Genomic DNA, 25,083 nt, shown 5'->3' on the forward strand with positions numbered 1-25,083 from the left:
GGTGCACTATCGATTTGCTAAGCTTCTTATCTATTGAGCTTGGTCGGTTATGAACCACCGTTATCGCGACTTCTAAGCAGAATGACGTAATTTTTACCCACAAAGCAGTGTGGCCGTGACCATAAACAAAGGAAAACAATTTACTTCCGGTAATTTTATAACACCAATATTTCTTATGGCCAAGCTTGGCGGATCATAGAAACAACATTGCCAGTCTTGGAAAACATTTCCAAATCATTTCCACTGGTTTAAAAGTCCCGCAGACTCCCGCCAGTATTACTAATCATGATCAGAAAAAATACATAAATTCACCGTAACTTTGGAAGGAAATGGTGGAATTCGATCAGGTTTTCGCTAGTAAATCAACTTGAACTTGGAAACACAATGACGCAATCGAAGATCATGTGACCGATGCAAAAGGGCACTAATACCATCCATTTCCGGTACGGGTCACCTGGGGGGCCCCGGGGGGTCTGTTTAAATTAAATTTTAAAATAGATGATCGATATTGTCGCATAACGTCATAAACATCAAAGGCCGTGTTTGAGGGACTGCACTGATTAAATCCATTCAAGTGTTGACTCGCGTTGAATAGCGTAATCGGCTTAACCCTATTGAGTGGATTAGGATTTTTCTGTGGAACCTCCTTCTATAATACCTACCATGCTTAGAAGTTCTTAAGCTGTCTTGTAGGCGCTAGGCCTATGTAGAATTAATATATATATGGCAACATCTGTAGATTAAAATCAGACTTCCGCTCACCCCTTGTTGCAATTGGAATTGGGCACAAATGAACCGTGAGAGTACTCTGTCCTTCGGAGACGGCGTTAAGAGAGAGCCATACATATTCGCTGTCGAAATGCCGTAATAAATTTGATTAACTAAGATAGCAATGGATGAATACAATTTTGACTATATCGCCCTGCACTACAAGCAGGTTGCACTCATCACCTGTGTAAATGTCTGCATTCATAGATTGAATACTATACCGCTCATTTCAAAGATACTTATCTTACAGGTGCGAGTGACCAGAATGATATGGTTCAATGCATAGGTACCGCGTGAACGTTGTAGTGCACATGTGCAGGGCGATATAGTCAAAACTTGTATTCATCCATTGCTATGCTTCGACAGCAAATATAATTATGTATCTCTCAGTCAGTTTCGCAAAGAGTTGGGTTCTAATTTCTAACCTGGTCCAATCCGTCAGGCCTGGTGCTGTTACATAATGAGTACCCTTGGCCCTGCTTGAAGCAGCCGATTCGTGGTGGAAATGAACTGATTCTTATAATTCCCGGCACTTAGATTATGACTCTTGTCATCTGGTCATAAGAGCCCTTGTCGATTATGACAACAAGCTGCTTCTTGGCTATTGTAATGCAAATATTCAAAGACTTCAACATATGCTCTGGCTGGACCAACTCAAATGACCCGCCAAATGCACCGTGCACCTACATGTGCGTGCAGTGACATTCACAGTGGTAGAGGGTACATGGATTATACCCATATCATGAAAAGGACATTAATATTTGTTAACATTAACCATGTTAACTTATTTTCAAAAATCTACATGTAACCTTTTTTTAGGACACCCAGTATGTATGTGAGTAGGTAGGGTGTGTGTGTATATATGATATCCACCATAAAATGATAAACATCGGCGCTACTGAGGCAAGAATGGAAGTACTGTAACATGTAAGTCTCATAATACTATACCTGTGTATAATGCCCACATAGCCTGCCAGCTTCACACGAGGCATCCTCATAGTCGTAGAAGATGTCTTCATTGTACCATGCTGTGATAGCGTTGACTCCACCAGGTTTATAGCCTCCTAGCCATAGGTTCTGACCAATGGTATCGAAGCTGGTGGTAACATTGGTCCGACCATGACCCCAGAAGCATACCGAAGCCCAAAGACCGGCCGTTCGTTCCAATTCATCGTTCCAAGTCTGAAACAATTACAAAATGATATGGAGAATCGTTTGCTTGTTATATATATTTTGGGCGGGTTTTTCAAAGAAAGTACCCGGGAAAGTACGCACTCTACACCAGGGAGGTAAATAACATGTTAACATTTGAAATGCCCACTCAGCCGCATTTGCCCACCCAGTAAATTATTTTGCCCACCCAGTAAATTCAACTTGCCCATTGCCCAAAAGTGCCCACCCAGTAAATTATTTTGCCCACTAAAAATTGGGCACCATAATAATTTCCCTCTAATTTTACTGCCATTTTCCTACGTAGGAATACTGGTGAGTGATAATTAGTACAGTATACGATTGTTAAGTACCCAAAGTGAAATATAATATGGTATACAATTATTTTTCTTGAAAGTTGCTACATGAATATGCTAAAAATTGGCAGAAGATGCATTTAGGGAGATTGTAATATGTCCACTTTTACATCAAAGCCAAATTGTACGCAAAAACAGGTCTACATTTCCTGAAAATCCAAACGCCTGGATGCCATTAATTATCGCTGCCCACCCAGTAAATTATTTTTCATTATTTGAGGGCAAAAATAAATTAAATTGCCCACCCAGTAAATTATCCTTATTTACCTCCCTGCTCTACACAAAAGTATTGCAACACTGCTGAAAAAGAAGAATTCCGCAAACTGTAAGTTGAGCATTGATCCTATTTCCTGTCGATTTTACATGACATACTGGATGGAAATGTTCTTTGCTGCATTAAGTACAATTATGCTAATGATATGGAAGGTGTCACTTGTGGTGACATCCCGGGGGGGTACTCAGTACAAATGACCATACGGGGACGTGCCGCAAACATGGGTAGCATTTTCAGCCTTCTGGTATATGACCCTTTTTCAAAGCCTATTTTGGTATATGAATGGGTCCTTTTTCAAAATTTTCTCAATTTTTTCGGAAAACAGTCCAATTTTTCCTTAATCTAGCCAAAATTTTCCCAAAATTTTGGGAAAATTTGTAAAAACTAAGACAATTTTGGGTAAATTCGGCCGAAAATTTTGACTTTTGGTATATCAATGGGTCCAAATTTCTTGAAAAATTGGTATAGTTATGGGTCTACTTCCAAAATCTCAGCGGCACGTCCCTACCAAAACAAATATCAAAAATATCAATTTTTAATCATTTGCCATAAAATGTGTATTACATTGCGAATTTCAAAAAATCAAAATTATTTGATATCAGAAGGACATTCGTCGTATTCAGAATGCAATTCGATATGTCTGATGTGCTCTAATGTCCCAAAATAAATACTGTCCAAACGTTCATACCCCACCCCTTAATTTAAACTGTAATAGGTTCAATCTCTCTTGTAACAAAGGCTCTGATTGATAACAGAAAACTAAACACCTTTTCTTGGTCTACCGGCATTATGAATGTTTTGAAACTGGTTGATAAATATGACATATGGAATAGGCCAACCATGAATAATAAGGCTAATTTTATCACACTTATTGTAGATAAAAAAACTGTTTATAATAATTCATGGTTAAATGTTATAAATAACCACCAGAATAAACTTCGAATAAACGTTCATTTTCATTAGAAAATTATGTAACATTATTAAGGGATCTAGAATGAGCGTTAAATTGCGTTTCGACAGTATTTTTTGTGTGACAGGAGAGCACCTCAGACCTATCGAATTGCATTCTGAATACGAAGCATGTCTTTCTGATATCAAATAATTTTCATTTTTTGAAAATCACAATATAATACCAATTTTATGACAAATTATAAAAATTTGATATTTTTCAAATTTTTGATATAGGCCTATGACAGTCCTCGAAGTAAATTATATAAATCTAATGATATATTCTTAAAGTGTATGTAGCTGGGAGGAAAAGCCGACGGTCAATTGAAAATTTTGACCTTTCATATTGAAGATATGGATTTTTTTCCCAAAAAGACCTAATTTTGTTTTGGTGTTTTGAAAAAAAAAATCCATATCTCCAATACGAAAGGTCAAAATTTTCAATTGATCGTCGGCTTTTCATCCCACCTACATACACTTTAAGTATAAATCATCAGATTTATAAAGTTTACTTCGAGTACTGTTAAATATCAAAAATATCAATTTTAATGATTTGCCATAAAATGTGTATTAAATTGCGAATTTCAAAAATCAAAATTATTTGATATCAGAAGGACATTCTTCGTATTCAGAATGCAATTCGATATGTCTGATGTGCTCTAATGTCCCAAAATAAATATTGTCCAAACGTTCATACCCCTTCCCTTAAAACGTAAGCATAGATCTACTTTTTGTAAATTAAAAATTAGTTGTCATAAATAAAGGATTGAAATGGATTATGTTTCACCTAAATTGCCTCCCAGAACGGAGAATCAGCGAATATTGTTATCTCAATGAAATTGAAGACGAATTTCACTTCACTATGAAATGTTCCTTATATAATGATATACGTAAAATAGATTTATGACGTGAACAGATGATATTTTTGATACAAACAATCGAAATGAAAATGATAAATTTCTTCTTATCATGGGTGCCAATGATTTTGACACCACCAATGCAGTTGCCAATTGCATATATGGCGTTTGAAAAACGGAATTTAAATAATAGGCATATGCCTAGTTAATTTATGTTATATATTATTTATAGCTGTAAATGTTATTGTTCTCGTAATTTATTCGTATACTTATTTGTATCCGTTATCTTGTTGTAAGATGAATGTCAAAAAAATCTGATTCTGATATATTCTATCTGTTCATTCTTTTTTCAATGGACTTGTTTGTCTGGTAATTTGTCATGAATTTAGTTTCCCTTAGTCCTATCTGCTTACTCTCCTCATTCAAGCTGTTTAGTTGCACCTCCATATCTTCAACTGATGTTGAAGACGTCAACCATCATTGACTTATTCTCATCCAATCACCACTTCCGTTGTAACCTTCTTACGTAACAATTTTCCTGAAAATGCAGAAGCCGATTAAACTTTGGCGACCATTCTAAAGGCATCTGGACCGCATTTGTGGACTACTGTTTCTTTATCTTTGTATTTCCGCCATTGTAACACTGGAATAGGCTCATCATGATATCACCACAAGTGACATCTTCCATCCCATTATTATAAACTTATTTTAATGCAAAGAACATTTCCATCCAGTATGTGAAATCGACAGATGTTCAATTACTTACAGTTTGCGGAATCCTTCTTTTTTCACCAATGTTGCAATAATTCCGTCTAGTGTGTGTATAAACAGGCGCCAAGTGGTACACATTTCTATTCATGTTTTTTTTTTCTACTTTTTTTCTGCGAGATTAAAGTAACTCATCATATTCGCTGGCGAAGTGATGTTATAATCGGATTAACAATAGGGTAAAACAATTTTTGAATATATCGCACTTCACTAGTACGTACACGCGTTACCTCTGCATTGAGCCATATCATGCTGATCACTCGCACCTGTAAGATTAGTATCTTTGAAAAGAGCGGCATTGTATCTACGATTGCAGACATACACTGCGGGTAGGTGATAAGTGCACCCTGCCTGTTGTTGTACCCTATTGTTATGGTAGTTAATCCGATTATTACATCACTTCGACAGCGAATACGAGTGATCAGCAGAGGTACCGCGTGAACATACCCGTGCAGCGCGGTATATTCAAAAATTGTTTTCACCTATTGCTATATTGTAGTTAATCCGATTATTACATCACTTCGCCAAAGTATTAATTTTGTATGATTTGAAAAACTTATCCAAGATGAAGAATGTTACAAACTAAAGTGGTATAAAGACAATATTCATGATATTGGTATTAATTGGTTAAGGGATGGGGTATGAACGTTTGGACAGTATTTATTGTGGGACATTAGAACACATCAGACATATCGAATTGCATTCTGAATAAGAAGAATGTCCTTCTGATATCAAATAATTTTGATTTTTTGAAATTCGCAATGTAATACACATTTTATGGCAAATCATTAAAATTGATATTTTTGATATTTAACAGTACTAGGAAGTAAACTTTATAAATCTGATGATTTATACTTAAAGTGTATGTAGGTGGGATGAAAAGTCGACGATCAATTTAAAATTTTGACCTTTCGTATTGAAGATATGGATTTTTTTTCCCAAAACACCAAACAAAAAAAATAGGTCTTTTTGGGAAAAAATCCATATCTTCAATATAAAAGGTCAAAATTTTCAATTGATCGTCGGCTTTTCCTCCCAGCTACATACACTTTAAGAATATATCATTAGATTTATAAAATTTATTTCGAGGACTGTTATATATCAAAAATTTGAAAAATATCAAATTTTAGTAATTTGTCATAAAATTTGTATTATATCGTGAATTTCAAAAATGAAAATTATTTGATATCAGAAAGACATGCTTCGTATTCAGAATGCAATTCGATATGTCTGAGGTGCTCTCATGTCCCACAAAAAATACTGTCGAAACGCCATAAACGCTCTTTCTAGATCCCTTAAGACAATAATTTGTTTCAAGAACATTTTGTTTGTTTAACATGGTTGATCCATATAAGGACACATCAGACGCCAAGGTTCAGCTTGTGTGTATGAAAAGGTTTGACTACAAAAACGAGTCTCATATAAATGCATCTACGCATAGTTTCCACCTCGACACACCCGAGTACACAAGTATTTCCAGCACAGCGAGTCTAGTCTCAACGCAGTCCGTGTTATACAACACGGTTGAGTGCATAGCATCATAAGAGCTGTGTGAGATCGAGTGGAAAATAGACGTCTGTGATTGGTTTTTGTCAAAACCTCAAGCATGTCAAGTGTTCCCTTCATCCAATCAGTAAATGTTTGATATGGAACGAAAGCTAACACTTCTATTCCCCCTAATACCACTTTTTACACTAGGTCAACAGATAACGCAATTCAATGTTATAGCAACGCGAATGTGGTAAATCTGTTGTTAACTACTGCACCTATCCAAGCACATTTTTGGACCAAAATGTAGGTTTTAAAAGTCAAAACCTCAAGTGTTCCTTGCAATATTTTTCAAATTTTATGTCATTAAATGAAAGAGCATACTTATATTATACTAGTTTCATTAGAATGAGCAATGGCCAATTATCTTTAAATTGCAAATCTTGTTCAAAAAGTTATTGATTTCGCCTGTTATGTTTTGTCATAAGGTTGTAAATTCAATGAACCTAGACTTTGCTAAAGAGCGCTTACAAATTGATATGATGCACTGAGACAGATACATATGTGATACAAGATACACAAGCTGCAAATTCAGCGTAGAAGTGATGATATAACAGGATTATTATATAGCAATAAGTGAGAACAATTTTTGAATATATCGCCCTGCACTGGTACATTCACGCGATACCTGTGCATTGAACTATAGATGTTAAATGTTAGATGAGGCAAGAAATGAGGGTTCTTGTCCCTTTGCCCTGAATGGGTCGCGAATTTATTTTTCTTACAATGTTTCAAGGTCAAGAAGCTTTATTGAATGTGCCTTTTCCCTCCCTTATCGGTAAAAAGACTGTCGAGAGAACAGGCGTTTTTGCAGGCTGCCGATGCTCACGGATGTCTCTACTAAGTAAACAATGGCTATCTATACCAGACATTGGAGTTTCATAATATAATTATCATTATCTTTTAATTTGCAACGAAACTGCTACATCCTGTTCATTTATATTAACGTTAAAGTCAGATTTCTGCTTGTTACTATGCACACATCAAAAGAATGTTTGCTAACAACCTGCGCTAAAGAATAAATGATTGACAGGTATCATACATTCATATATTCCATGGCCTAAAGCCCCTAAATATCATTGCCATGGTTGCTCTTAAGCATGTTAAACAAAAAGCAAACATTTTATCATTACGACTTTCACCAGGTACTTCAGTTTCAGAAATGGTAACCAAGGAACAGTTAAAGAAATATGTATGTCATCATGCCAAGGTTGACAAAATGATGTATGCTATGTTCCACGTTCCTATGGATACTTTACAATATTACTATATTATATGGATGCATGTTGCACTTTGAATTAATAAGATATCATTCTTCTAATTTAAAAAGAATATGTGACGCACACATTATTGTATATGGCCTAGAAACAGACGGATGACGAGCCGACAATACGGCATGCCTACAGACATAACTATATAATTTGAGTATTCCGTGACCTTGGAGAGCGAAGGTTCGTTTCTCAACGGTCTTCTATGAAGGGTGCCTCTCGCGAAAGTGTGGGCGGAATCCGTGAGAGCCTGAAATCCAAAATGGCCGCCATCGGCCATTTTGAAATTTATTGGGGGGGGGCGAGGAATTCATGTGTGACGGTTTTGACCTATTTTTGACCTTGAAAAATCCTGTCGCACATCCCTTTGCATGTGCGAAAGGAACGGCCAGGAGAAAGAGGAGGGAATGGAGGAGGAAGAGAGGTTGAGAAAGAGATACGCATACATTAAGAAACTACACACCTGGTGCGATAAAATATGAATAAAACTCATGACCCTGAATTTGAAATTTGAAAACAATATAGTCTGCATCATATTGTTGATTACATATAGCTTGTGTATGAGACAAATGGAGACAAAAATATCTAGCCTGGAGGCAAAAGCGACCCAAACCCGATCCGAGGCCAGAATGCACTTTCTTGCATTCTGTGTCTGCCCAGCAAACACAAACCGTTTTACACAAAATGTTTAAATGTAGAGTTATAAGAAGGGTAAAACCCATTTTAATAACATTCAAAGAACATTTTTTGCAAGCATTTCATGTTGAATTATTCTTCGTTTTTTGGAACAGGGTAATTAGCTTAAAGTAAACGTAATATTGGTTTTAATGTACTATCTTGGGCAAAATATATCAAAAGTGGTAAATTTTCCGATTTTTGTCCCTTTCTATTTCACTTTTCCACAAGAAAAAAAATCCCGATGTCGCCGCTGAGTAGATATTTTTCGGGATTTTTTCTAGAGCAAAGTGAAGTATTGACGAGCAAAAATCGGTAAATTTGCCAAATTTGACATTTCTAGCCAGAACGCTGAATACATCCACTATAGTCTGTGACTTATGTGGGTTGGTGGTGGTTGGGGTTGTGGGGGGGGGGGGGGTTGTGATGGAGAGGCTACCTTCACCATTAGTACACCTTATTCCCCCTGCTTGTCATTTGGGTTGTTGGCCGACGTGAAATTTTAGGTTACACCCTTGGACCATGTGGACCCAGTGTTTAAACATGGTGCATAAAACTGAGACAAACGCATCTCAAATCATTATAATGATTTGAGATGCGCTTGTAAGAAGCATTTTTTCAAGACGTCATCTGTTATTTAATCATGATTATATAGGGCACATTTATGAACTCATGTAAGGCCATCTGCACTTTCCATGAGACATTAGGCCTACACCAACTAACGGTAGAAATTTCAGAGGATACGAATTGTTACCATGGAAACCTGCTTCAGATCAATTACTGTACGATTGTCAAAAACACTAATTATAATTATCAGACGATACGAGCATAGGCAGGTATGCACAGAAACTGTTAAGATAGTGGAAAATGTAAAATCGCATCCTGTTAAAGCCATAACATGATAATGTACGATTTCTGCTAAATGTTAATTTTATTATTCGTTGCACAAAATGCTGAAATAATATTAGTAATAACTGCTGGAGTGGATTCCTGTCCATTTTAAATTAAAATAACAAGGGAATGTGAAAATAACCTCACTGGCTATAATGGCTGTTACAAAATTATAACCTATACGTCAAAATTGCGTTGACCTACGAACACAATATATTTGGCTGGTTCCGATTAGGTGTAAGTTGGGACATGTGTAAACATTACAAATATGCAAAAAAAAAAAAAAAAAAAAAAAATCAGGTTTGAAAGAATTTCATATTATAAGATCGTACATTATGGCTTTAATAATGTGATTATGAATATCAAGCAATCGTAGATTGATATTATAATAATGATCAGAGCCGAGGATCAGCGATACCAGACTAGATATTCCTTACACCATCACTGGAGATACAAAATAATACTTGTTTAATTATAGTTGAAAGCATACTCCCTGAATGCAAGAGCGTGAACGAAAAGAGTGAGTATCACCCCAAAAAAGAGTTAAAATCAGTCCAAAAGAGTGAAATGTCAAGGCCAAAAGAGTGAATTTACTCCAAAACAGTGAATTTTACCCCAAAAGAGTGAAATGTCCCCTTTTTAAGGAGCCTTGAGAGGGACGACTCTTTTTGGAGTTATAGTTCCTTGAAGAGTGAAAATGTCACTCGTTTGGAGTGAAATTTTCACTCTTTTGGAGTGATTTTGACTCTTTTTGGAGTGTATAAATTCGCACTCTTCTTTATTCACTCTTTTACATTTACAGAGTACTTTTTACCCGATTATCGTAAACGTTCTATAAGTATAAATAACTAAAAGCAGCTGATATTAAATTTAAAAGCTTATTCAGTGATCCTACCGAAAGTATACACAACTTGAATTGTATCTATACATTTACTAAAAGTGAAGGATAGGTCTACAAGCTTTCTGCTTAATCACTATAGCAGGCCATTTTAGCACATCTATGAAAGGTACCAAAACCTGAATTTTTATGATGAGCAAATCACTGAATAGGGCCTTTAAGAACACTGAACAACTGGGGTAAAATTGTTTTATTATTTGATTGAGAAATCTAATGTACATGGGATCACGTTATTAAAGTATTATCATATCATAATTATAATGCAGAATGCATGCAAAGCATTATACAACAAGAAAAACAAAAGAAAAAACAAACAAACAAAACAAAACAAACAATAACAACAACAAAAATGATGACAACAAAACAGAAAACAACATCAACAAGAATCATATGCATTTTAACACTCTGGTCCATAACAAGTTTCTATTTGCTTGTAATCAAATAAAAAGAAAAGGTTGGTCAACTTGCCCATTTTTCCTGGAATTTAATTTCTTGATGTATTGCATGTCTACAAAACGGAACTTTGGGTGGTGCTAAAGGCTACAGTACAGACAATGGATTATTAATTCCGTATTCATGGTATTAGCAACAGGTTCCATACTGCAGGTGTTCACTTACAGTAATAGCGCCAATGGAAGTTTAATGCTCTGCATGCTAGCCATAGCCATAGTCCAAGTTTTGAGATATTTTCTCAAAATATCAAGAGCTATCTTAAGAACCACTGAACCAATACTAGGCTTGTTTGTACTCATTTTAATGCATTTTTCATGCTAATTCTCGCTATTCGCAATAAGGGCGCCGCCAGCGGTTTGCGATGTAAAGCCTCCAGCATACTTTCCTGCCGCTTGCGGCTGCGGCAAGCGGCAGGGCGTTTCAACCAATGACTTGCCTTTATTGTGTCCGTTTGTCTGCAATGCGCGTGCGCCACGCCGCTAAGCGGCAAGCGGCAGAGTAGTATGAAACCAGCATAATCGTGATGTATCATGGGAAAAGGTCAACATCAAGTCCGCGCAATACGAATATTACCATGCTATTACATAGGAACACGTGACAATATTTTTAGTTTGTCAATATAACGGTATTACACGCAAATCGATAGAGAAAAAATTAATTGTGCACATTTCAAATCACATTATTAAGTATTATTGAGTATCGATTCACGTGTAACACCTTTATTTTGACAAACTAAAAAATATTGTCACGTGTTCCTATGTAATAGCATGGTAATATTCGTATTGCGCGGACTTGATGTCGACCTTTTCCCATGATACATCACGATTACATCGCAAACCGCTGGCGGCGCCCTTATTGTGAATAGCGAGAATTCCAAATATGGCCATGACAATATACAATTCTGAAATTTTTGTATTTTTAAAAACATTTTGAATCTTGTCGTCTGCAGTCAGCGTGGAGGGAGTTAAAGGGACAATAGTGCAGCCGAATGCTGACATTATCATTCACTTTAGAGGAAAAGCATAACATTTGGCACAGTTATATAGTTTGATATGCTGAATAATTTAGGGTATGCATATTGATCATGTATATGGAGCCAAATAATTTGTTGTTATATGAGTTGAGTTATTTTAACATGCCTTTCTGTTTTGAATTGTAAAATTTTGTGTCTCCACTCACAGGTGTAGGGCCGGTGAACTTGAAGAATCCCCATTTCATCGCTACCTTGGACGTGCGACCAACAACAGTTTTGAGGCTCAAGGCAGTTAAGGAGTTAGGGGATGAAATTAAAACTCGACCGGCGGTGCCGGCTTCTATTATTCTGAACAATGGAAACCGAATGGAACCGGACGGAACCGGCTGTTAACCGCCGGGTGAGTTTTGATTTCATCCCTTGCCGTGCACTGATGGTGGTACATTCTAAAAAAGGTGCAACTTGGAACTTTTTTTGTCCTGCATGCAGAACTCTAAGCAGTGATAAGGTTCTATATAGAACCTTAAAAACAGATAAAGAACCTTAAAGATTTAAACAGACCCAGGGACGTTCTGATTAATTAAATCAGGGACTCATCGAAAGTTAAGAAAGGTAAAAAGTAATGTTGACATTTGTTGGTACTTAAAAATCATTTTCTTGGATAAAGAACCTTTTTTCTGTTCTACTTAGAACCCTTTGAGGGTTCTTTCTTGACGGATCCTTAAACGTTCTTCAAGCTTAAGGTTCTACAAAGAACCTTTTTCTTGGCTACAGTATTTTTAGGTCCTATACAAAGAACCCCATTGAAAGCCAAATTAAAGATGCATGACAGAAATATAACATATCTTTGAACAATATATTTGTAGACTATGGGTGAACCCATAATTATTTCAAATAACTTGGCCCCCAAAATGGCATAGAATATTGTTACTTATCAGGAAAAACGGTTATACTTCTGAAAATGTTTTTGTTACATATATATAGGCGCTAGTTCCCTTTTTTCTTGTTTTTCAATACATTTTTGATGATAACAAATCAAACACTTATTTCATTTCGTAAATAACAACACACTTATTGAACTGCACGTAAAACGTGGACAATTTATTCAAGGTCTTCTAGGGGATATCCTGCAATGGAATCACAGGGTCCTTTGTATGACATTTCTGCGGGTGAAAGTACTCTTGTACACAAAGCTTACTGTTTTCCCAAATTGATCACAATAATTGTTTTTCATATTTTCCTAAAGACATGTAAACTTTTGATTCGATTTTGACCCTTAAAATGGCGACAAATTCAGAATCATACCAATATTTTATTACGAAAATCGCAAATTTAATTATTTTATTACAATAGTAAAATATAGGCAATAGGTATTTATTCCAGCATGATAAGCAAAATACACATTTCTTTGCTATAGGCACTTATATACTCTCGTTTGAGTTAATTATTTTGTTTAAAAGGGGAAAGTGTGGAAACAATTATCGAAGGAAAAAACCTTATTCTGAAATTCTGAAATCCTTCGACTTTACATCGCAATTGTATTGACCTGATAATTTTAGTTTGATGACCGCTTCCACTTAGACGTATAATTGCGCTAAAGAATTTGTTTACAATTACAATTCAAGTAAAAAGTACAAAGATTGTGTTGTTTTCTCATCGAATTATATTAGGGACTGTTCAGTATGGGGTCGGAGAATGGGGATTGGAGGGGTCTGAAAAAGTTTAGCAGAGAAAAGGGGTCAGTGATTTGTGTTTTTCGCAGTGAATAGATGTATGATAGGCATATAGGATGAAAAGTTCTTGAATCGAAGTCCTTTGAAGAGTCCTGACCAAAGCAGAATACATATAGAACAATGCATGGAACGAGCATACGTATGAAAATGCGGAATGGAATCAAATTTTTCTTAACTCACAAAGAACATAAATATAAAATAGATAGCTTAATATTACTTATTGCATAAAAATAAAAAAAATTAAACACACAAGTTTACACAGCCATCAAACAATATACCAACATAATAGCTTACAACAAAAAAGCCCTGACCTGTTTTGAACAGAACTCATTCAGATGCAGCTTTCAGTTCAGTTTCATCATACGAAGGGTTCCCATTGTTTGCATTTTCGTTTTTAAGGGATCTGGAATGAGCGTTTTGAGCGTTTCGACAGTATTTTTGTGGGACATGAGAGCACATCAGACATATCGAATTGCATTCGGAATACGCAGAATGTCTTTCTGATATCAGATAACTTTCATTTTTTGAAATTCATGATATAATACAAACCGGCTGTTAACCGCCGGGTGAATTTTGATTTCATCCCTTGCCGTCTCTCAGTCTACAATCTAGCTCACTGATGGTGGTACATTCTAAAAAAAGTGCAACTTGGAACTTTTTTGTCCTGCATGCAGAACCCTAAGCAGTGATAAGGTTCTACATAGAAACTTAAAAAATTCTATAAACAGATAAAGAACCTTAAAGATTTAAACAGACCCAGGGACGTTCTGATTAATTAAATCAGGGACTCATTGAAAGTTAAGAAAAGTAAAAAGTAATGTTGACATTTGTTGGTACTTAAAATCATTTTCTTGGATAAAGAACCTTTGAGGGTTCTTTCTTGACGGATCCTTAAATGTTCTTCAAGCTTAAGGTTCTACAAAGAACCTTTTTCTTGGCTACAGTATTTTTTAGGTCCTACAAAGAACCCCATTGAAAGCCAAATTAAAGATGCATGACAGAAATATGACATCTTTGAACAATATACTGTATAGTATTGTTAACCACTTTTTCTTAAAAGACGATTGAAGAGAGTAGTCTATGGGTGAACCCATAATTATTTCAAATAACTTGGCCCCCAAAATGGCAGAGAATATTGTTACTTATCAGGAAAAACGGTTATACTTCTGAAAATGTTTTTGTTACTTATATAAATTTATATAGGCGTTAGTTCCTTTTTATTTTCTTATTTTTCAATACATTTTTGATGATAACAAATCAAACAATTGAATACATGAATACAAAAGCCACCCAAGTCCATGGGAAGTGATTTTGAGAGAAAAACCTGTGTATCATTTTAATTCCTTCAGTTAGATTTACCTGGTCAATATGGTAAGTTTTACGTGCAAATGAGTGGATTAACCTGTATTAGGTATGACGATTAGCATTTCAGGGACTTCGTGGGGTTCATTTTAAATTTTGGACTTGGGTGGTTTTTGAATCATATACAAAGACAACAATGTTAGAATGAGATTACCAGTAGTTAGATAATACAAAATAAAGCACAGGTATGTATAATGTTGATAAGCATTCTGCCATGTAATATAAACCACACACTTTCCTTTATTAAACCCATTTTTTTTTTCAAAAGTCACTCTCTAGCAATGAATGTGTTACAAGTGGACTTTTTATTTCAATCAATGTGTTACAAGACTCAAGTCATGGAATTGGGTGATTCTTTCATACATGCTATTTTTCACATGCTCAATAGACACAGAGGATGAATTTGAGTTGTTCTTTCATACATATGACAGGCCTATGTATAGCAACAATTTCCCATGCTTAACTCAATTTGGCCAGAGTATGGACTTGGGTGGCTTTTGTATTCATATATTCAATTGTTATTTCATTTCATAATAGTAAATAACACACAACTGAACTGCACGTAAAACGTGGACAATTTATTCAAGGTCTTCTAGGGGATATCCTGCAATGGAATCACAGGGTCCAATGTATGACTTTTCTGTGGGTGAAAGTACTCTTGTATACCATGTACACAAAGCTTGTACTGTTTTCCCAAAATGATCACAATAATTGTTTTTCATATTTTCCTAAAGACATGTAAACTTTTGATTTGATTTTGACCCTTAAAAATGGTGACAAATTCAGAATCATACCAATATTTTATTACGAAAATCGCAAATTTAATTATTTTATTACAATAGTAAAATATAGGCTATAGGTATTTATTCCAATAAGCATGTTAAGCAAAATACACATTTCTTTGCTATAGGCACTTATATACTCTCGTTTGAGTTAATTATTTTGTTTAAAAGGGGAAAGTGTGGAAACAATTATCGTAGGAAAAAACCTTATTCTGAAATTCTGAAATCCTTGACTTTACATCGCAATTTTATTGACCTGATAATTTTAGTTTGATGACCGCTTCCACTTAAAAGTATAATTGCGCTAAAGAATTTGTTTACAATTACAATTCAAGTAAAAAGTACAAAGATTGTGTTGTTTTCTCATCGAATTATATTTAGGGACTGTTCAGTATGGGGTCGAAGAATGGGGATCGGGGGTCTGAAAAAGTTTAGCAGAGAAAAAGGGACAGGGATTTGTGTTTTTCCCAGTGAATACATGTATTATAGGCATATAGGATGAAAAGTTCTTGAATCGAGTACGCCCCGTGGACTTTGAAATCCTTTGAACATGTTGAAGAGTCCTGACCGAAGCAGAATACATTTAGAACCATGCATGGAACGCGCACACGTATGAAAATGCGGAATGGAATCAAATTTGTTCTTTTCTTCACTTTTTTTTAACTCACAAAGAACATAATAATAAAATAAATACCTTAATATTACTTATTGCATAAAATACAAATTTAAACACAAGTTTACACAGCCATCAAACAATATACCAACATAATAGCTTACAACAAAAAGCCCTGACCTGTTTTGAACAGAACTCATTCAGTTTCATTTTTCAGTTCAGTTTCAGTTTCATCATACGAAGGGTTCCCATTTTTGCAATTTTTTTTAATGAAGGAGACCCAGTTTTTGAAATCATTCTCAAAGGGGGTTGAACCTTTTTTTCAATCGTCCGTAAGGGGTCAGAAATGTTTTGACTCGCATGATATATCCTTCGAAAAGTATTTCTGAACAGTCCCTTATTGTGACGTGAATAGAGGTTACAATGTCTGAATGGTACAAAAATTACGAGTCCAGTTCAGTAGAGTAGCCAAGGTTTTTTTTTTCAAAGGGGCAAAAAAAAAAGAGAGGGGGGGGGCAAGGTGACATTAAACTTTTGGTGAAAATTACATATTTTTAGTCACTTTTTATCACTTAATTCTTTGCCGTCCCCATTTTAATCATTTTAACGACACTTTATTCTTTGCGTCCCCATTTTTATCCACGAAACTTGGGGGGTTACCCTGCTCCACTTTGCTACGCCACTGGTATATAGTCTAGCAAGTGTAAAATGGCTTTTTGTTTTAAATTATCTATCAAATATGGTAATTTACTGGTATACATACCATGTACTCCATGTTGCTCGCTTCTGGAGTTGTTGTACTTCTATATTCAATATGCTTGGCTAAGATTGCATCTTTCTCTTCTTGTGTGTGGTTATTAATTCTGGTTTCATCATAAAGATGTCTTATGGCCGAAACATCTGCTCCTCGTCTCACTCTGCTATGCGCCTCCTCCACATCCACTTCATCCTCATCCCCTTGAAGATTGAAAAACGACTTGTTAGATATTAATGGTTTGTCGTCACATCGGATATTTCCCACGAACAGAAAAATCACACACAAATATATGAAGTATGTTTGAGCCATATCCTTAATAACAATTATTCTACTATTGAAGGCTTCAAAGAATTCATATTGGTTGAGCGATGACCCAAATCCTACTGACATTCAGCATGAACTGAAACTTGTTAACAATGCGTGAGATATTAGTATCGTATGTGTGTATTAAGATGTGGTTGAAAACAAATATATACATGATAGCAATTCTAGTTTCGAATCCATAATTTTGTTTTAATACTGATAATAACGTTATGTTGACATTTTAAAATTCAGATAAATGTTTGATTGACATTTAACGGGTGGATTCCATTATTCTCGTATGATTTGATGACATTCTGAACCTAAATTGCAGAAATGAATTGCATTAAAAAATTAAACACATAACCTTAACAAATTGATAAAGGACTTCAGGTATTGCGCCGTTCTAGTAGGCAACCATGCAAAGAAACACCGGTATGCATGACTCACCTGAGCCAAAAATGAGGGCGGTATTGTGAAATAAAGCTTTCATATCCAAAACGATAAAGAATGAATAATGCAGGTAATAACAAAAATGTGTAATTTGATATGATAAAAAAAAAACCCAATTAGTTAGACAAAAACCCAGATATTTAGTGCTGTTTAGGACCGGCTTATGGTCAGTCAAACGCCTATATCGGGGAAATGTTTGCAAAATTCGCACGATACGATACAAGCTATCTTCAGTAGATAGCAGCAGTTACACGGTTTGATATGGGCAGAAATTACTAAACGTGCCCCATCACATTCACTCAAAAATATGTAAAGTTCACCTGGTCGTAAGGATCACAAAAATGTGTCATAATTTCTGTACATAGTAAATGTAGTTACCAAGTTCTGTAGTTCCACAACTTAATGTACTTCATCATGCGGCACGAACGGACGAATGAATGGAAAAAAGTATGAAATATCGCCATTTCTATACTAATTCGCAACTTTATGCCACCGTGACTTAAAATTCCACTTCAATTTCACTCCAAATGAACAGCTTTGCAAAAACGGGGGTTTTCACGAACCTCCGAACTTTCGTTCTTTCTTTCGTTTAGTTCAGTCTAGTTATATTTATTTATATATAATCACATCTTCACATGAAACCAATTTATGAACAAAATGATAAGTTACAATAATTGCACATATAAAAGCATATAACCTACATTGATACCGATGCCATTACTAGAACGAAAAGATTTGGCCCTTCATTTTGCATAGCACTTTGTCCATTTTTTTCTCATTTCTTCACAAAATGCAAAAAAAAAGAAGAAAAAAAAAGGAAAAATGCAATGGGTGTAGTACCCCTAAAGTAAGGTGAAACAAACTATGACAAAAAATAATAGTCCATTGACCCCGACGTGATTCGAACACGCAACCTTCTGATCTGGAGTCAGACGCGCTACCGTTGCGCCACGGAGTCAGATGCTGACAACGGAATAATTTTTCTAATCATATACCACTTGTATATTACACTGAATTACATCATGCACAATCATTATTTTATTGATTGATGCATGCATAAGGTGGATGTCGTATAACGACATTCGCTGTCGAAGTGACGTAATTAATCGGATTAACTACCATAGCAATGGTTGAATACAATTTTGAATAGATCGCCCTGCCCTGCATCGTTCACGCGGTACCTATGCCTACAGCACTGGCCGCGATTCACCATGTGTTTCTAAAAGGCTGCTAGAATTAAAATTTAATGCTAATTTATTGCATATGCTGCATGAGGAAGCCTGATTACCTTTCAAAAATAGCCGAGTGGGAGGGGTTTCAATGAAATATTTTTTGTGTAAAAACTGAAGCATCATATGTATAAAAGAATATTTGAATATTAACTGTACATTCGTGATACCCAATCGAGCTACAGTTTATGTGGTTTAGGTGGCGGAGAATTTTATTTCAATTATATATACGCCAAAATATTTTCTGAATTTAGTGAGAATAAAGGCCGAAAAGATGATGAAAAATCTATGTAAAAATTACATACCGGTAGATTACTGTTTCGTCTTTATGGGAATCTAATCTTTTAATATCTTAAAGAAACTTTGGGGACCTATGTGGACTTTTACTATAATTTGCAAAAATCCAGACCGTCTTAGAAGAAAAATGGTAGGCTGACTAGGCTCCCTATAGTACCTTGCAAACCGACGCGATGACTTGTGATATGAAAATTCATATTGAATTTAAGCTTCCATTTTGTTCAAAATACGTATTTTTTATGCACATAAATTGTGATCATGATTCTCAAGTGAAATTAAAATTAACATTACTTCAAATGGTTTCCAATAGAAAATATGATAATATTTTAGGTGCACAGCTATGCATAAATATCTCAAGATGAAGTTCAATTTTCACTTTTAATCACCAGCAATCGTGTGGATAAATAATTTCTTAATAACAGAGCATGCATTTTCATAAACACTTCACCAAATAAGGTAAATTTACTCACTTCATATTATGTCTCAGTTGACTTGCAGCAAAATACAGATAACGTCATCACACTATAGGCCTACACTAGCTTTTCTGGATATCTCACAGATGGTGTGTTGTAGAACAAAAATCGGCCAATTTGCTTCACAAGCAAAACTATAGATAGAATTCTCAATACTTAACTATCATTTGAACTACAATTTAAAATGTGTTGCTTACTCCAAGATCTCAAAAATGCAAGTGAAATAAAATGCATCTTGGTCATGTTGGTTGCTAAGTAGCACAAAGAGTCCTAAACAAGTATGCATGTTCTATTGTTATTACACTATTTTAAAGTGTTGCGATTTGGTAGTTCACAGCATCTTGCGAATGGTAGTGAGCTTTGGCAAAAATTGCATTACTCATTTGCTTGCGAGCGTGTAGAAGAATTCAAATTTCACAGAAATACTTTTGTAGGTCCTTTGGTTCTTGAGTTATGTTGTAATGAGGGCTGAAACAACAACACTTTTGTAAAATGTACATAACTCATTAACAACAATAAATTAAGCAAGTTTTCAAAGTATATGATTTGTAGAATGAACTTTTGCAAAACATCAAAGTGTTATTTTCCAATAATATATTGATTTAGACAATAAAAATCGATTTTTCGGCTGCTTCGACCAACAATACCGCATCTACCCTTAAAATCCTTAATTATAAATCATTGGAAAAATCTGAAATCTGCTGTGACATTTCGCCTACGCCAAAACGCCTCAGAGGAGTTGGGGCTAATTTTGAACAACTTTAAATTTTTTTTTCCAAAATGAATTTCATCACAAAATTTCAATAATTTTTTTTGAAGTTGAATAAGTCTTGTTCATTCTAAATAATGTATACTTCCATAATTGCAAAGTTAAGACCAACCTGAAGGGCTCGGATAGCAACGTTTGCACAATACTTTTAGTGGGACCTGAGAGCATATTATCGAATTGCGTTTTGAATACGAGGAATGCCCTTCTGATATCAAATAATATTGATTTTGTAAAATTCGCGATATAATACAAATTTTATGGCAAATGATTAAAAATTGATATTTTTGAAATTTAACAGTCCTCGAAGTAAATTGTATTAATCGAATGATATGTAGGCCAACTTAATGTGTATGTTGCAAGGATGAAAAGCCGTCCATCATGCAAATTTTGACCTTTCGTACTGAAGATATAGATCCCCCCAAAAAAAACCCAACAAAATTAAGGTCTTTTTTTGGGGGGGGGGGGAATGTATATCTTCAATATGAAAGATCACAATTTTCAATTGATGGTCGGCTTTTCATCCCAGCTACATACACTTTATTAAGTATGTATCATAAGATTAATAAGTTTACTTCGAGGACGGTTTTAAAGTCAATCAAAAATATCAAATTTTAATAATATCGCAATAATTTCTCTTTCTGCCACTCAATAGCCCACTTCAATTTCACTCCAAATTGAACACCTTTGCAAAAACGGAGGTTTCACGAACCTCCGAACTTTCGATCTTTCTTTGTTTATTTAGTTCAGTTCAGTTAGATTTATTTATATATTATCACATCTTCACATATGAGCAAAATAATCAATTACAATAATTGCACAATTATGATAGAATTTATAGTAATATAAAGCATTAGCAATGGACAAACTGACAATAGTAACAATTAACATACCATAACCATGCACCACACTACCACTACCATGGGCGTCAATTCAGGGGGGGGGGCAGGGGGATACGTCCCCTCCACATTTTGGGATGGGGGACACAATATCAAATGTCACCCCACGTTTCGGCAAATACTTCCCTGGTCTAAGTAGACTTATACCGGCTATACAGTGATGTTAAAGCACCTTTATCAAATCCCATGCTAGTCCTGTCTTTTTCCAAGCACTGTCCAGCTCTATTTAGTGGTATTTTGCCTTGTTTGGTTATCAAAAACTTCCTTCACCCAATGGAATTTGGGGAGCTGCACGATAATTGGTGGATGTTACACTCTAAGTGCGGATAGGTCTGCGCCAGGTTCGGCTGCAACTGGCTTAGTTGATGCGATCTGATTGTGATGATTCGCCATGGCAGCGAAATTACAGCGCTTTGAATCCTTCAAGATTTGGAAAAAGGCGCTATATAAATCCGAAATTTATTTATTTATTATAACTAAATATTAAATTATGTCAATAGACGACTATGAACATATATTTATTTCATGCATGCATGTTAAAAACCTGTGGCCAAAAATAAAAGTGAACTTGTTCAAAAGACTTTCAATTTGAGTTTTGACATCAATTTTAAAACAATTATAATTGGAAATCAATCAATTACAAATAATGTCAAATTATTTCCTGTCACACTACACATGCAACATAAGATTAGCAACAAAACACATCGAGTAGAAATGAGGGCACTGTGAAAATGTTGGTACCAGAGGTTTTTGCTTGTCAAATGGTAAAATATTGGGCCACAAATATTGTTTTCTTAAAGCCATATTATAACCAGATGATGGTGGATGCGATATCGCAATTTTTGACATCGCCATTGGATTAACACATAATCATGAAATCTTCACAAACAATTCTAAATTTGTTATGTGGTGTCAAAGCAAAATTTTCTTACTCTAAAACCGTTGGGGTACGACAATGTACCACACTGTACGTATGTTATTTTTCGATTTATAAATGCTAACCGTGTATTTTGAATGGGGCTGTCAGCCTTGTATTTTCGCCAGCCTCGAACGTCACGTGTTGCGCGACCTACGCCGCCTGATTATAACATTTGCTGAGGAGGACGCCCTCACTGAATTTTTCAAATTCTTTTTTTTTACACGATTAAATTGTACTTTATTAAACCAATATACCCTGCAAAAATCAAGACTCTAGGTGCTGTAGTTTTGTCAAAATCTGAGATTTTGAATAAAACGACGGAACCGGCGCTTTATTATTACGATGGAATTATTAGTCGAACGCATAGACGATGTTCATAACACACAGTACGTACACGGCGTGCGGGACGGTGATATACACAACAAAGGGTCGTACCATAACATGACGGAAGGAGTGGTACGTATTGGTGACATGTGCGCTGGTAGTAAATTCCAATTTTCTTTGCTTTGCCGTAGTTGTTCGGCTCAAAAATAAAAGGGGATATATCTGACAGTAAAAGCTAATATTTTATGGCAAAGAAATGCTAATCTATTTTGTTTGAAAATGTTATAATATGGCTTTAAGTTCTATTTTCACACACATGATGTAATGATTAAGATACTCTTTAGATAAAAGAACCTTTGTTACTTAAGGCAAAAACAATATGTTACTTAAAAAATATTATATAATGTAAAGTTAAAACATATAAAAATATCCAACATTATTTTAGGGGGTACTACACCCATTGCATTTTTTGTTGCGTTTTTTGTATTTTGTGAAGAAATGAGAAAAAAAATGGACGAAGTTTCCTACCTTTAAAAGCATATAACCTATATTGTATTGATACCGATGCCATTAATAGAACGAGGAGATTTGGCCCTTCATTTTGCATAGCACTTTGTCCAATTTTTTTCTCATTTCTTCACAAAATGCAAAAAAAACAACAACAAAAAAAGCAACAAAAAAATAAATAAATAAAAACCAACAACAAAAAACAAAACCAATGCAATGGGTGTCGTACCCCCTTAAGTTAGATGAAACAAACTTTGACAAAAATTAATAGCCCATTGACCCCGACGTGATTCGAACACGCAACCTTCTGATCTGGAGTCAGACGCGCTACCGTTGCGCCACGGAGTCAGATGCTGACAACATAATTATTTTCATAATCATATACCACTTGTATATTACACTGAATTACATCATGTACAATCATTATCTTATTGATGTACGCATAAAGTGGATTTCGTATTCGCTGTCGTAGTGCACGTTAGTAACCATTGTTTACTGCTCCAAGCCTGACGTAATTAATCGGATTAACTACCATAGCATTGGATGAATACAATTTTGAATAGATCGCCCTGCACTACATCGTTAATGCGGTACCAATGCATTTAACCTACAGCAGTGGCCGCGATTCACCATGTGTTTCTAAAAGGCTGCTAGAATAAGAAAAAATTGATGCTAATTTATTGCACATGCTGAGGAAGCCCGATTACCTTTTTAAAAATAGCCAAGTGGGAGGGTTTTCAATGGAATATTTTTTGTGTAAAAACTGAAGCATCATAGCCTATGTATAAAAGAATATTTGAATATTAACTGTACATCATATAACGATTCGTGATACCCAATCGTGCTACAATTTATGTGGTTTAGGTGGCAGAGAATTTTATTTCAATTTTATATACGGCAAAATATTTTCCGAATTTAGTGAGAATAAAGGCCGCAAAGATTATGAAAAATCTATATAAAAATTACATTGGTTGAATGACTCAATTCCAAACTCGGTTGTGCTTCAGAACTACTCAATCTTTCGCAGTGATAAACCGCAGAGGTGGCGGTGTTCTCCTAGCCCTGTCACCTGAATTAGATCCCATTGTTGTCAACACCCTCTCATTGATACCCTGCTTGAAACCAAATGGGTGTCATTTACAATCAAAAATGAAAAATGGTTGTGTGGTGTAGTCTACCGCCCTAAGGAAGTTACAAATGGTATTCAAGACCTTGAAACCATGCTCTGGGAGCTGACTGCTACACCCTACAGTGGTATCCTAGTTGTAGGTGACTTTAATATAAACTGGAATTCCAATCACCCCTTGTTTCCTAAACTTGCCAATTTGGCAAATGCAAATAACCTCCATCAACTTGTTAATCAGGTTACTTGTCCCCGCCACAGCAGATCTAAGATGGTACCATCTTAGATCTGCTGTTTACATCAAGACCGGACCGTATTTGCAACGTTGACGTCACTGATGGGCTTGGCAAGTCTTATCAGTTGGGTGTGAAATTTCGCATTCGTGGTACTCCGAGTCGCCTTCAAAACCCTCTCCGGACATGCTTTGTTTATGCAAATGCTGACAAGGTTAAATTGCAAAATCTTGTTTCCCGGACTGCATGCTCCCCCTCGACATCGATGGTGCCTGGGATCAATTTCTCGATTTATTCATGGCATGTGTTAGGGACTCCATACCTTCTCGCACTCAAAGAAAACGTCCCAAGCCCTGGATTACACCAGAAATGCACAGACTCGTAACTCGTAAACATGCCCTTTCGCAAGGCGAAGTCTTCTCAATCACAAACTGATTGGGCTGCATTTAAAAAAACTCGCAACAGG

The 25,083-nt window shown here is 35.5% G+C and overlaps 1 protein-coding gene and 2 non-coding genes across 3 annotated transcripts in view; all 3 read right to left on the reverse strand.

The window, feature by feature from the left end:
* Nucleotides 1-17,484, reverse strand: part of LOC140172778 (uncharacterized) — a 29,503-nt gene extending 12,019 nt beyond the window's left edge. The window contains exons 1-2 of the mRNA XM_072195905.1: nt 17,101-17,484; nt 1,717-1,950 (exon numbers count right to left, since the gene is read on the reverse strand). Of these exons, the coding sequence (XP_072052006.1) occupies nt 1,717-1,950; nt 17,101-17,484 (618 nt within the window). The remainder of the gene's footprint in view (nt 1-1,716; nt 1,951-17,100) is intronic.
* A 1,249-nt stretch (nt 17,485-18,733) lies between these two features.
* Trnaw-cca (transfer RNA tryptophan (anticodon CCA)) lies at nt 18,734-18,805 on the reverse strand. Its single transcript has one exon. It is a non-coding gene; the product is annotated as a tRNA-Trp (tRNA).
* A 4,732-nt stretch (nt 18,806-23,537) lies between these two features.
* Nucleotides 23,538-23,609, reverse strand: Trnaw-cca (transfer RNA tryptophan (anticodon CCA)). Its single transcript has one exon. It is a non-coding gene; the product is annotated as a tRNA-Trp (tRNA).
* Nucleotides 23,610-25,083: the final 1,474 nt, after the last annotated feature.

Source organism: Amphiura filiformis, chromosome 16 (assembly GCF_039555335.1).
Source record: "Amphiura filiformis chromosome 16, Afil_fr2py, whole genome shotgun sequence".
Taxonomy (NCBI): Eukaryota; Metazoa; Echinodermata; class Ophiuroidea; order Amphilepidida; family Amphiuridae; genus Amphiura; species Amphiura filiformis.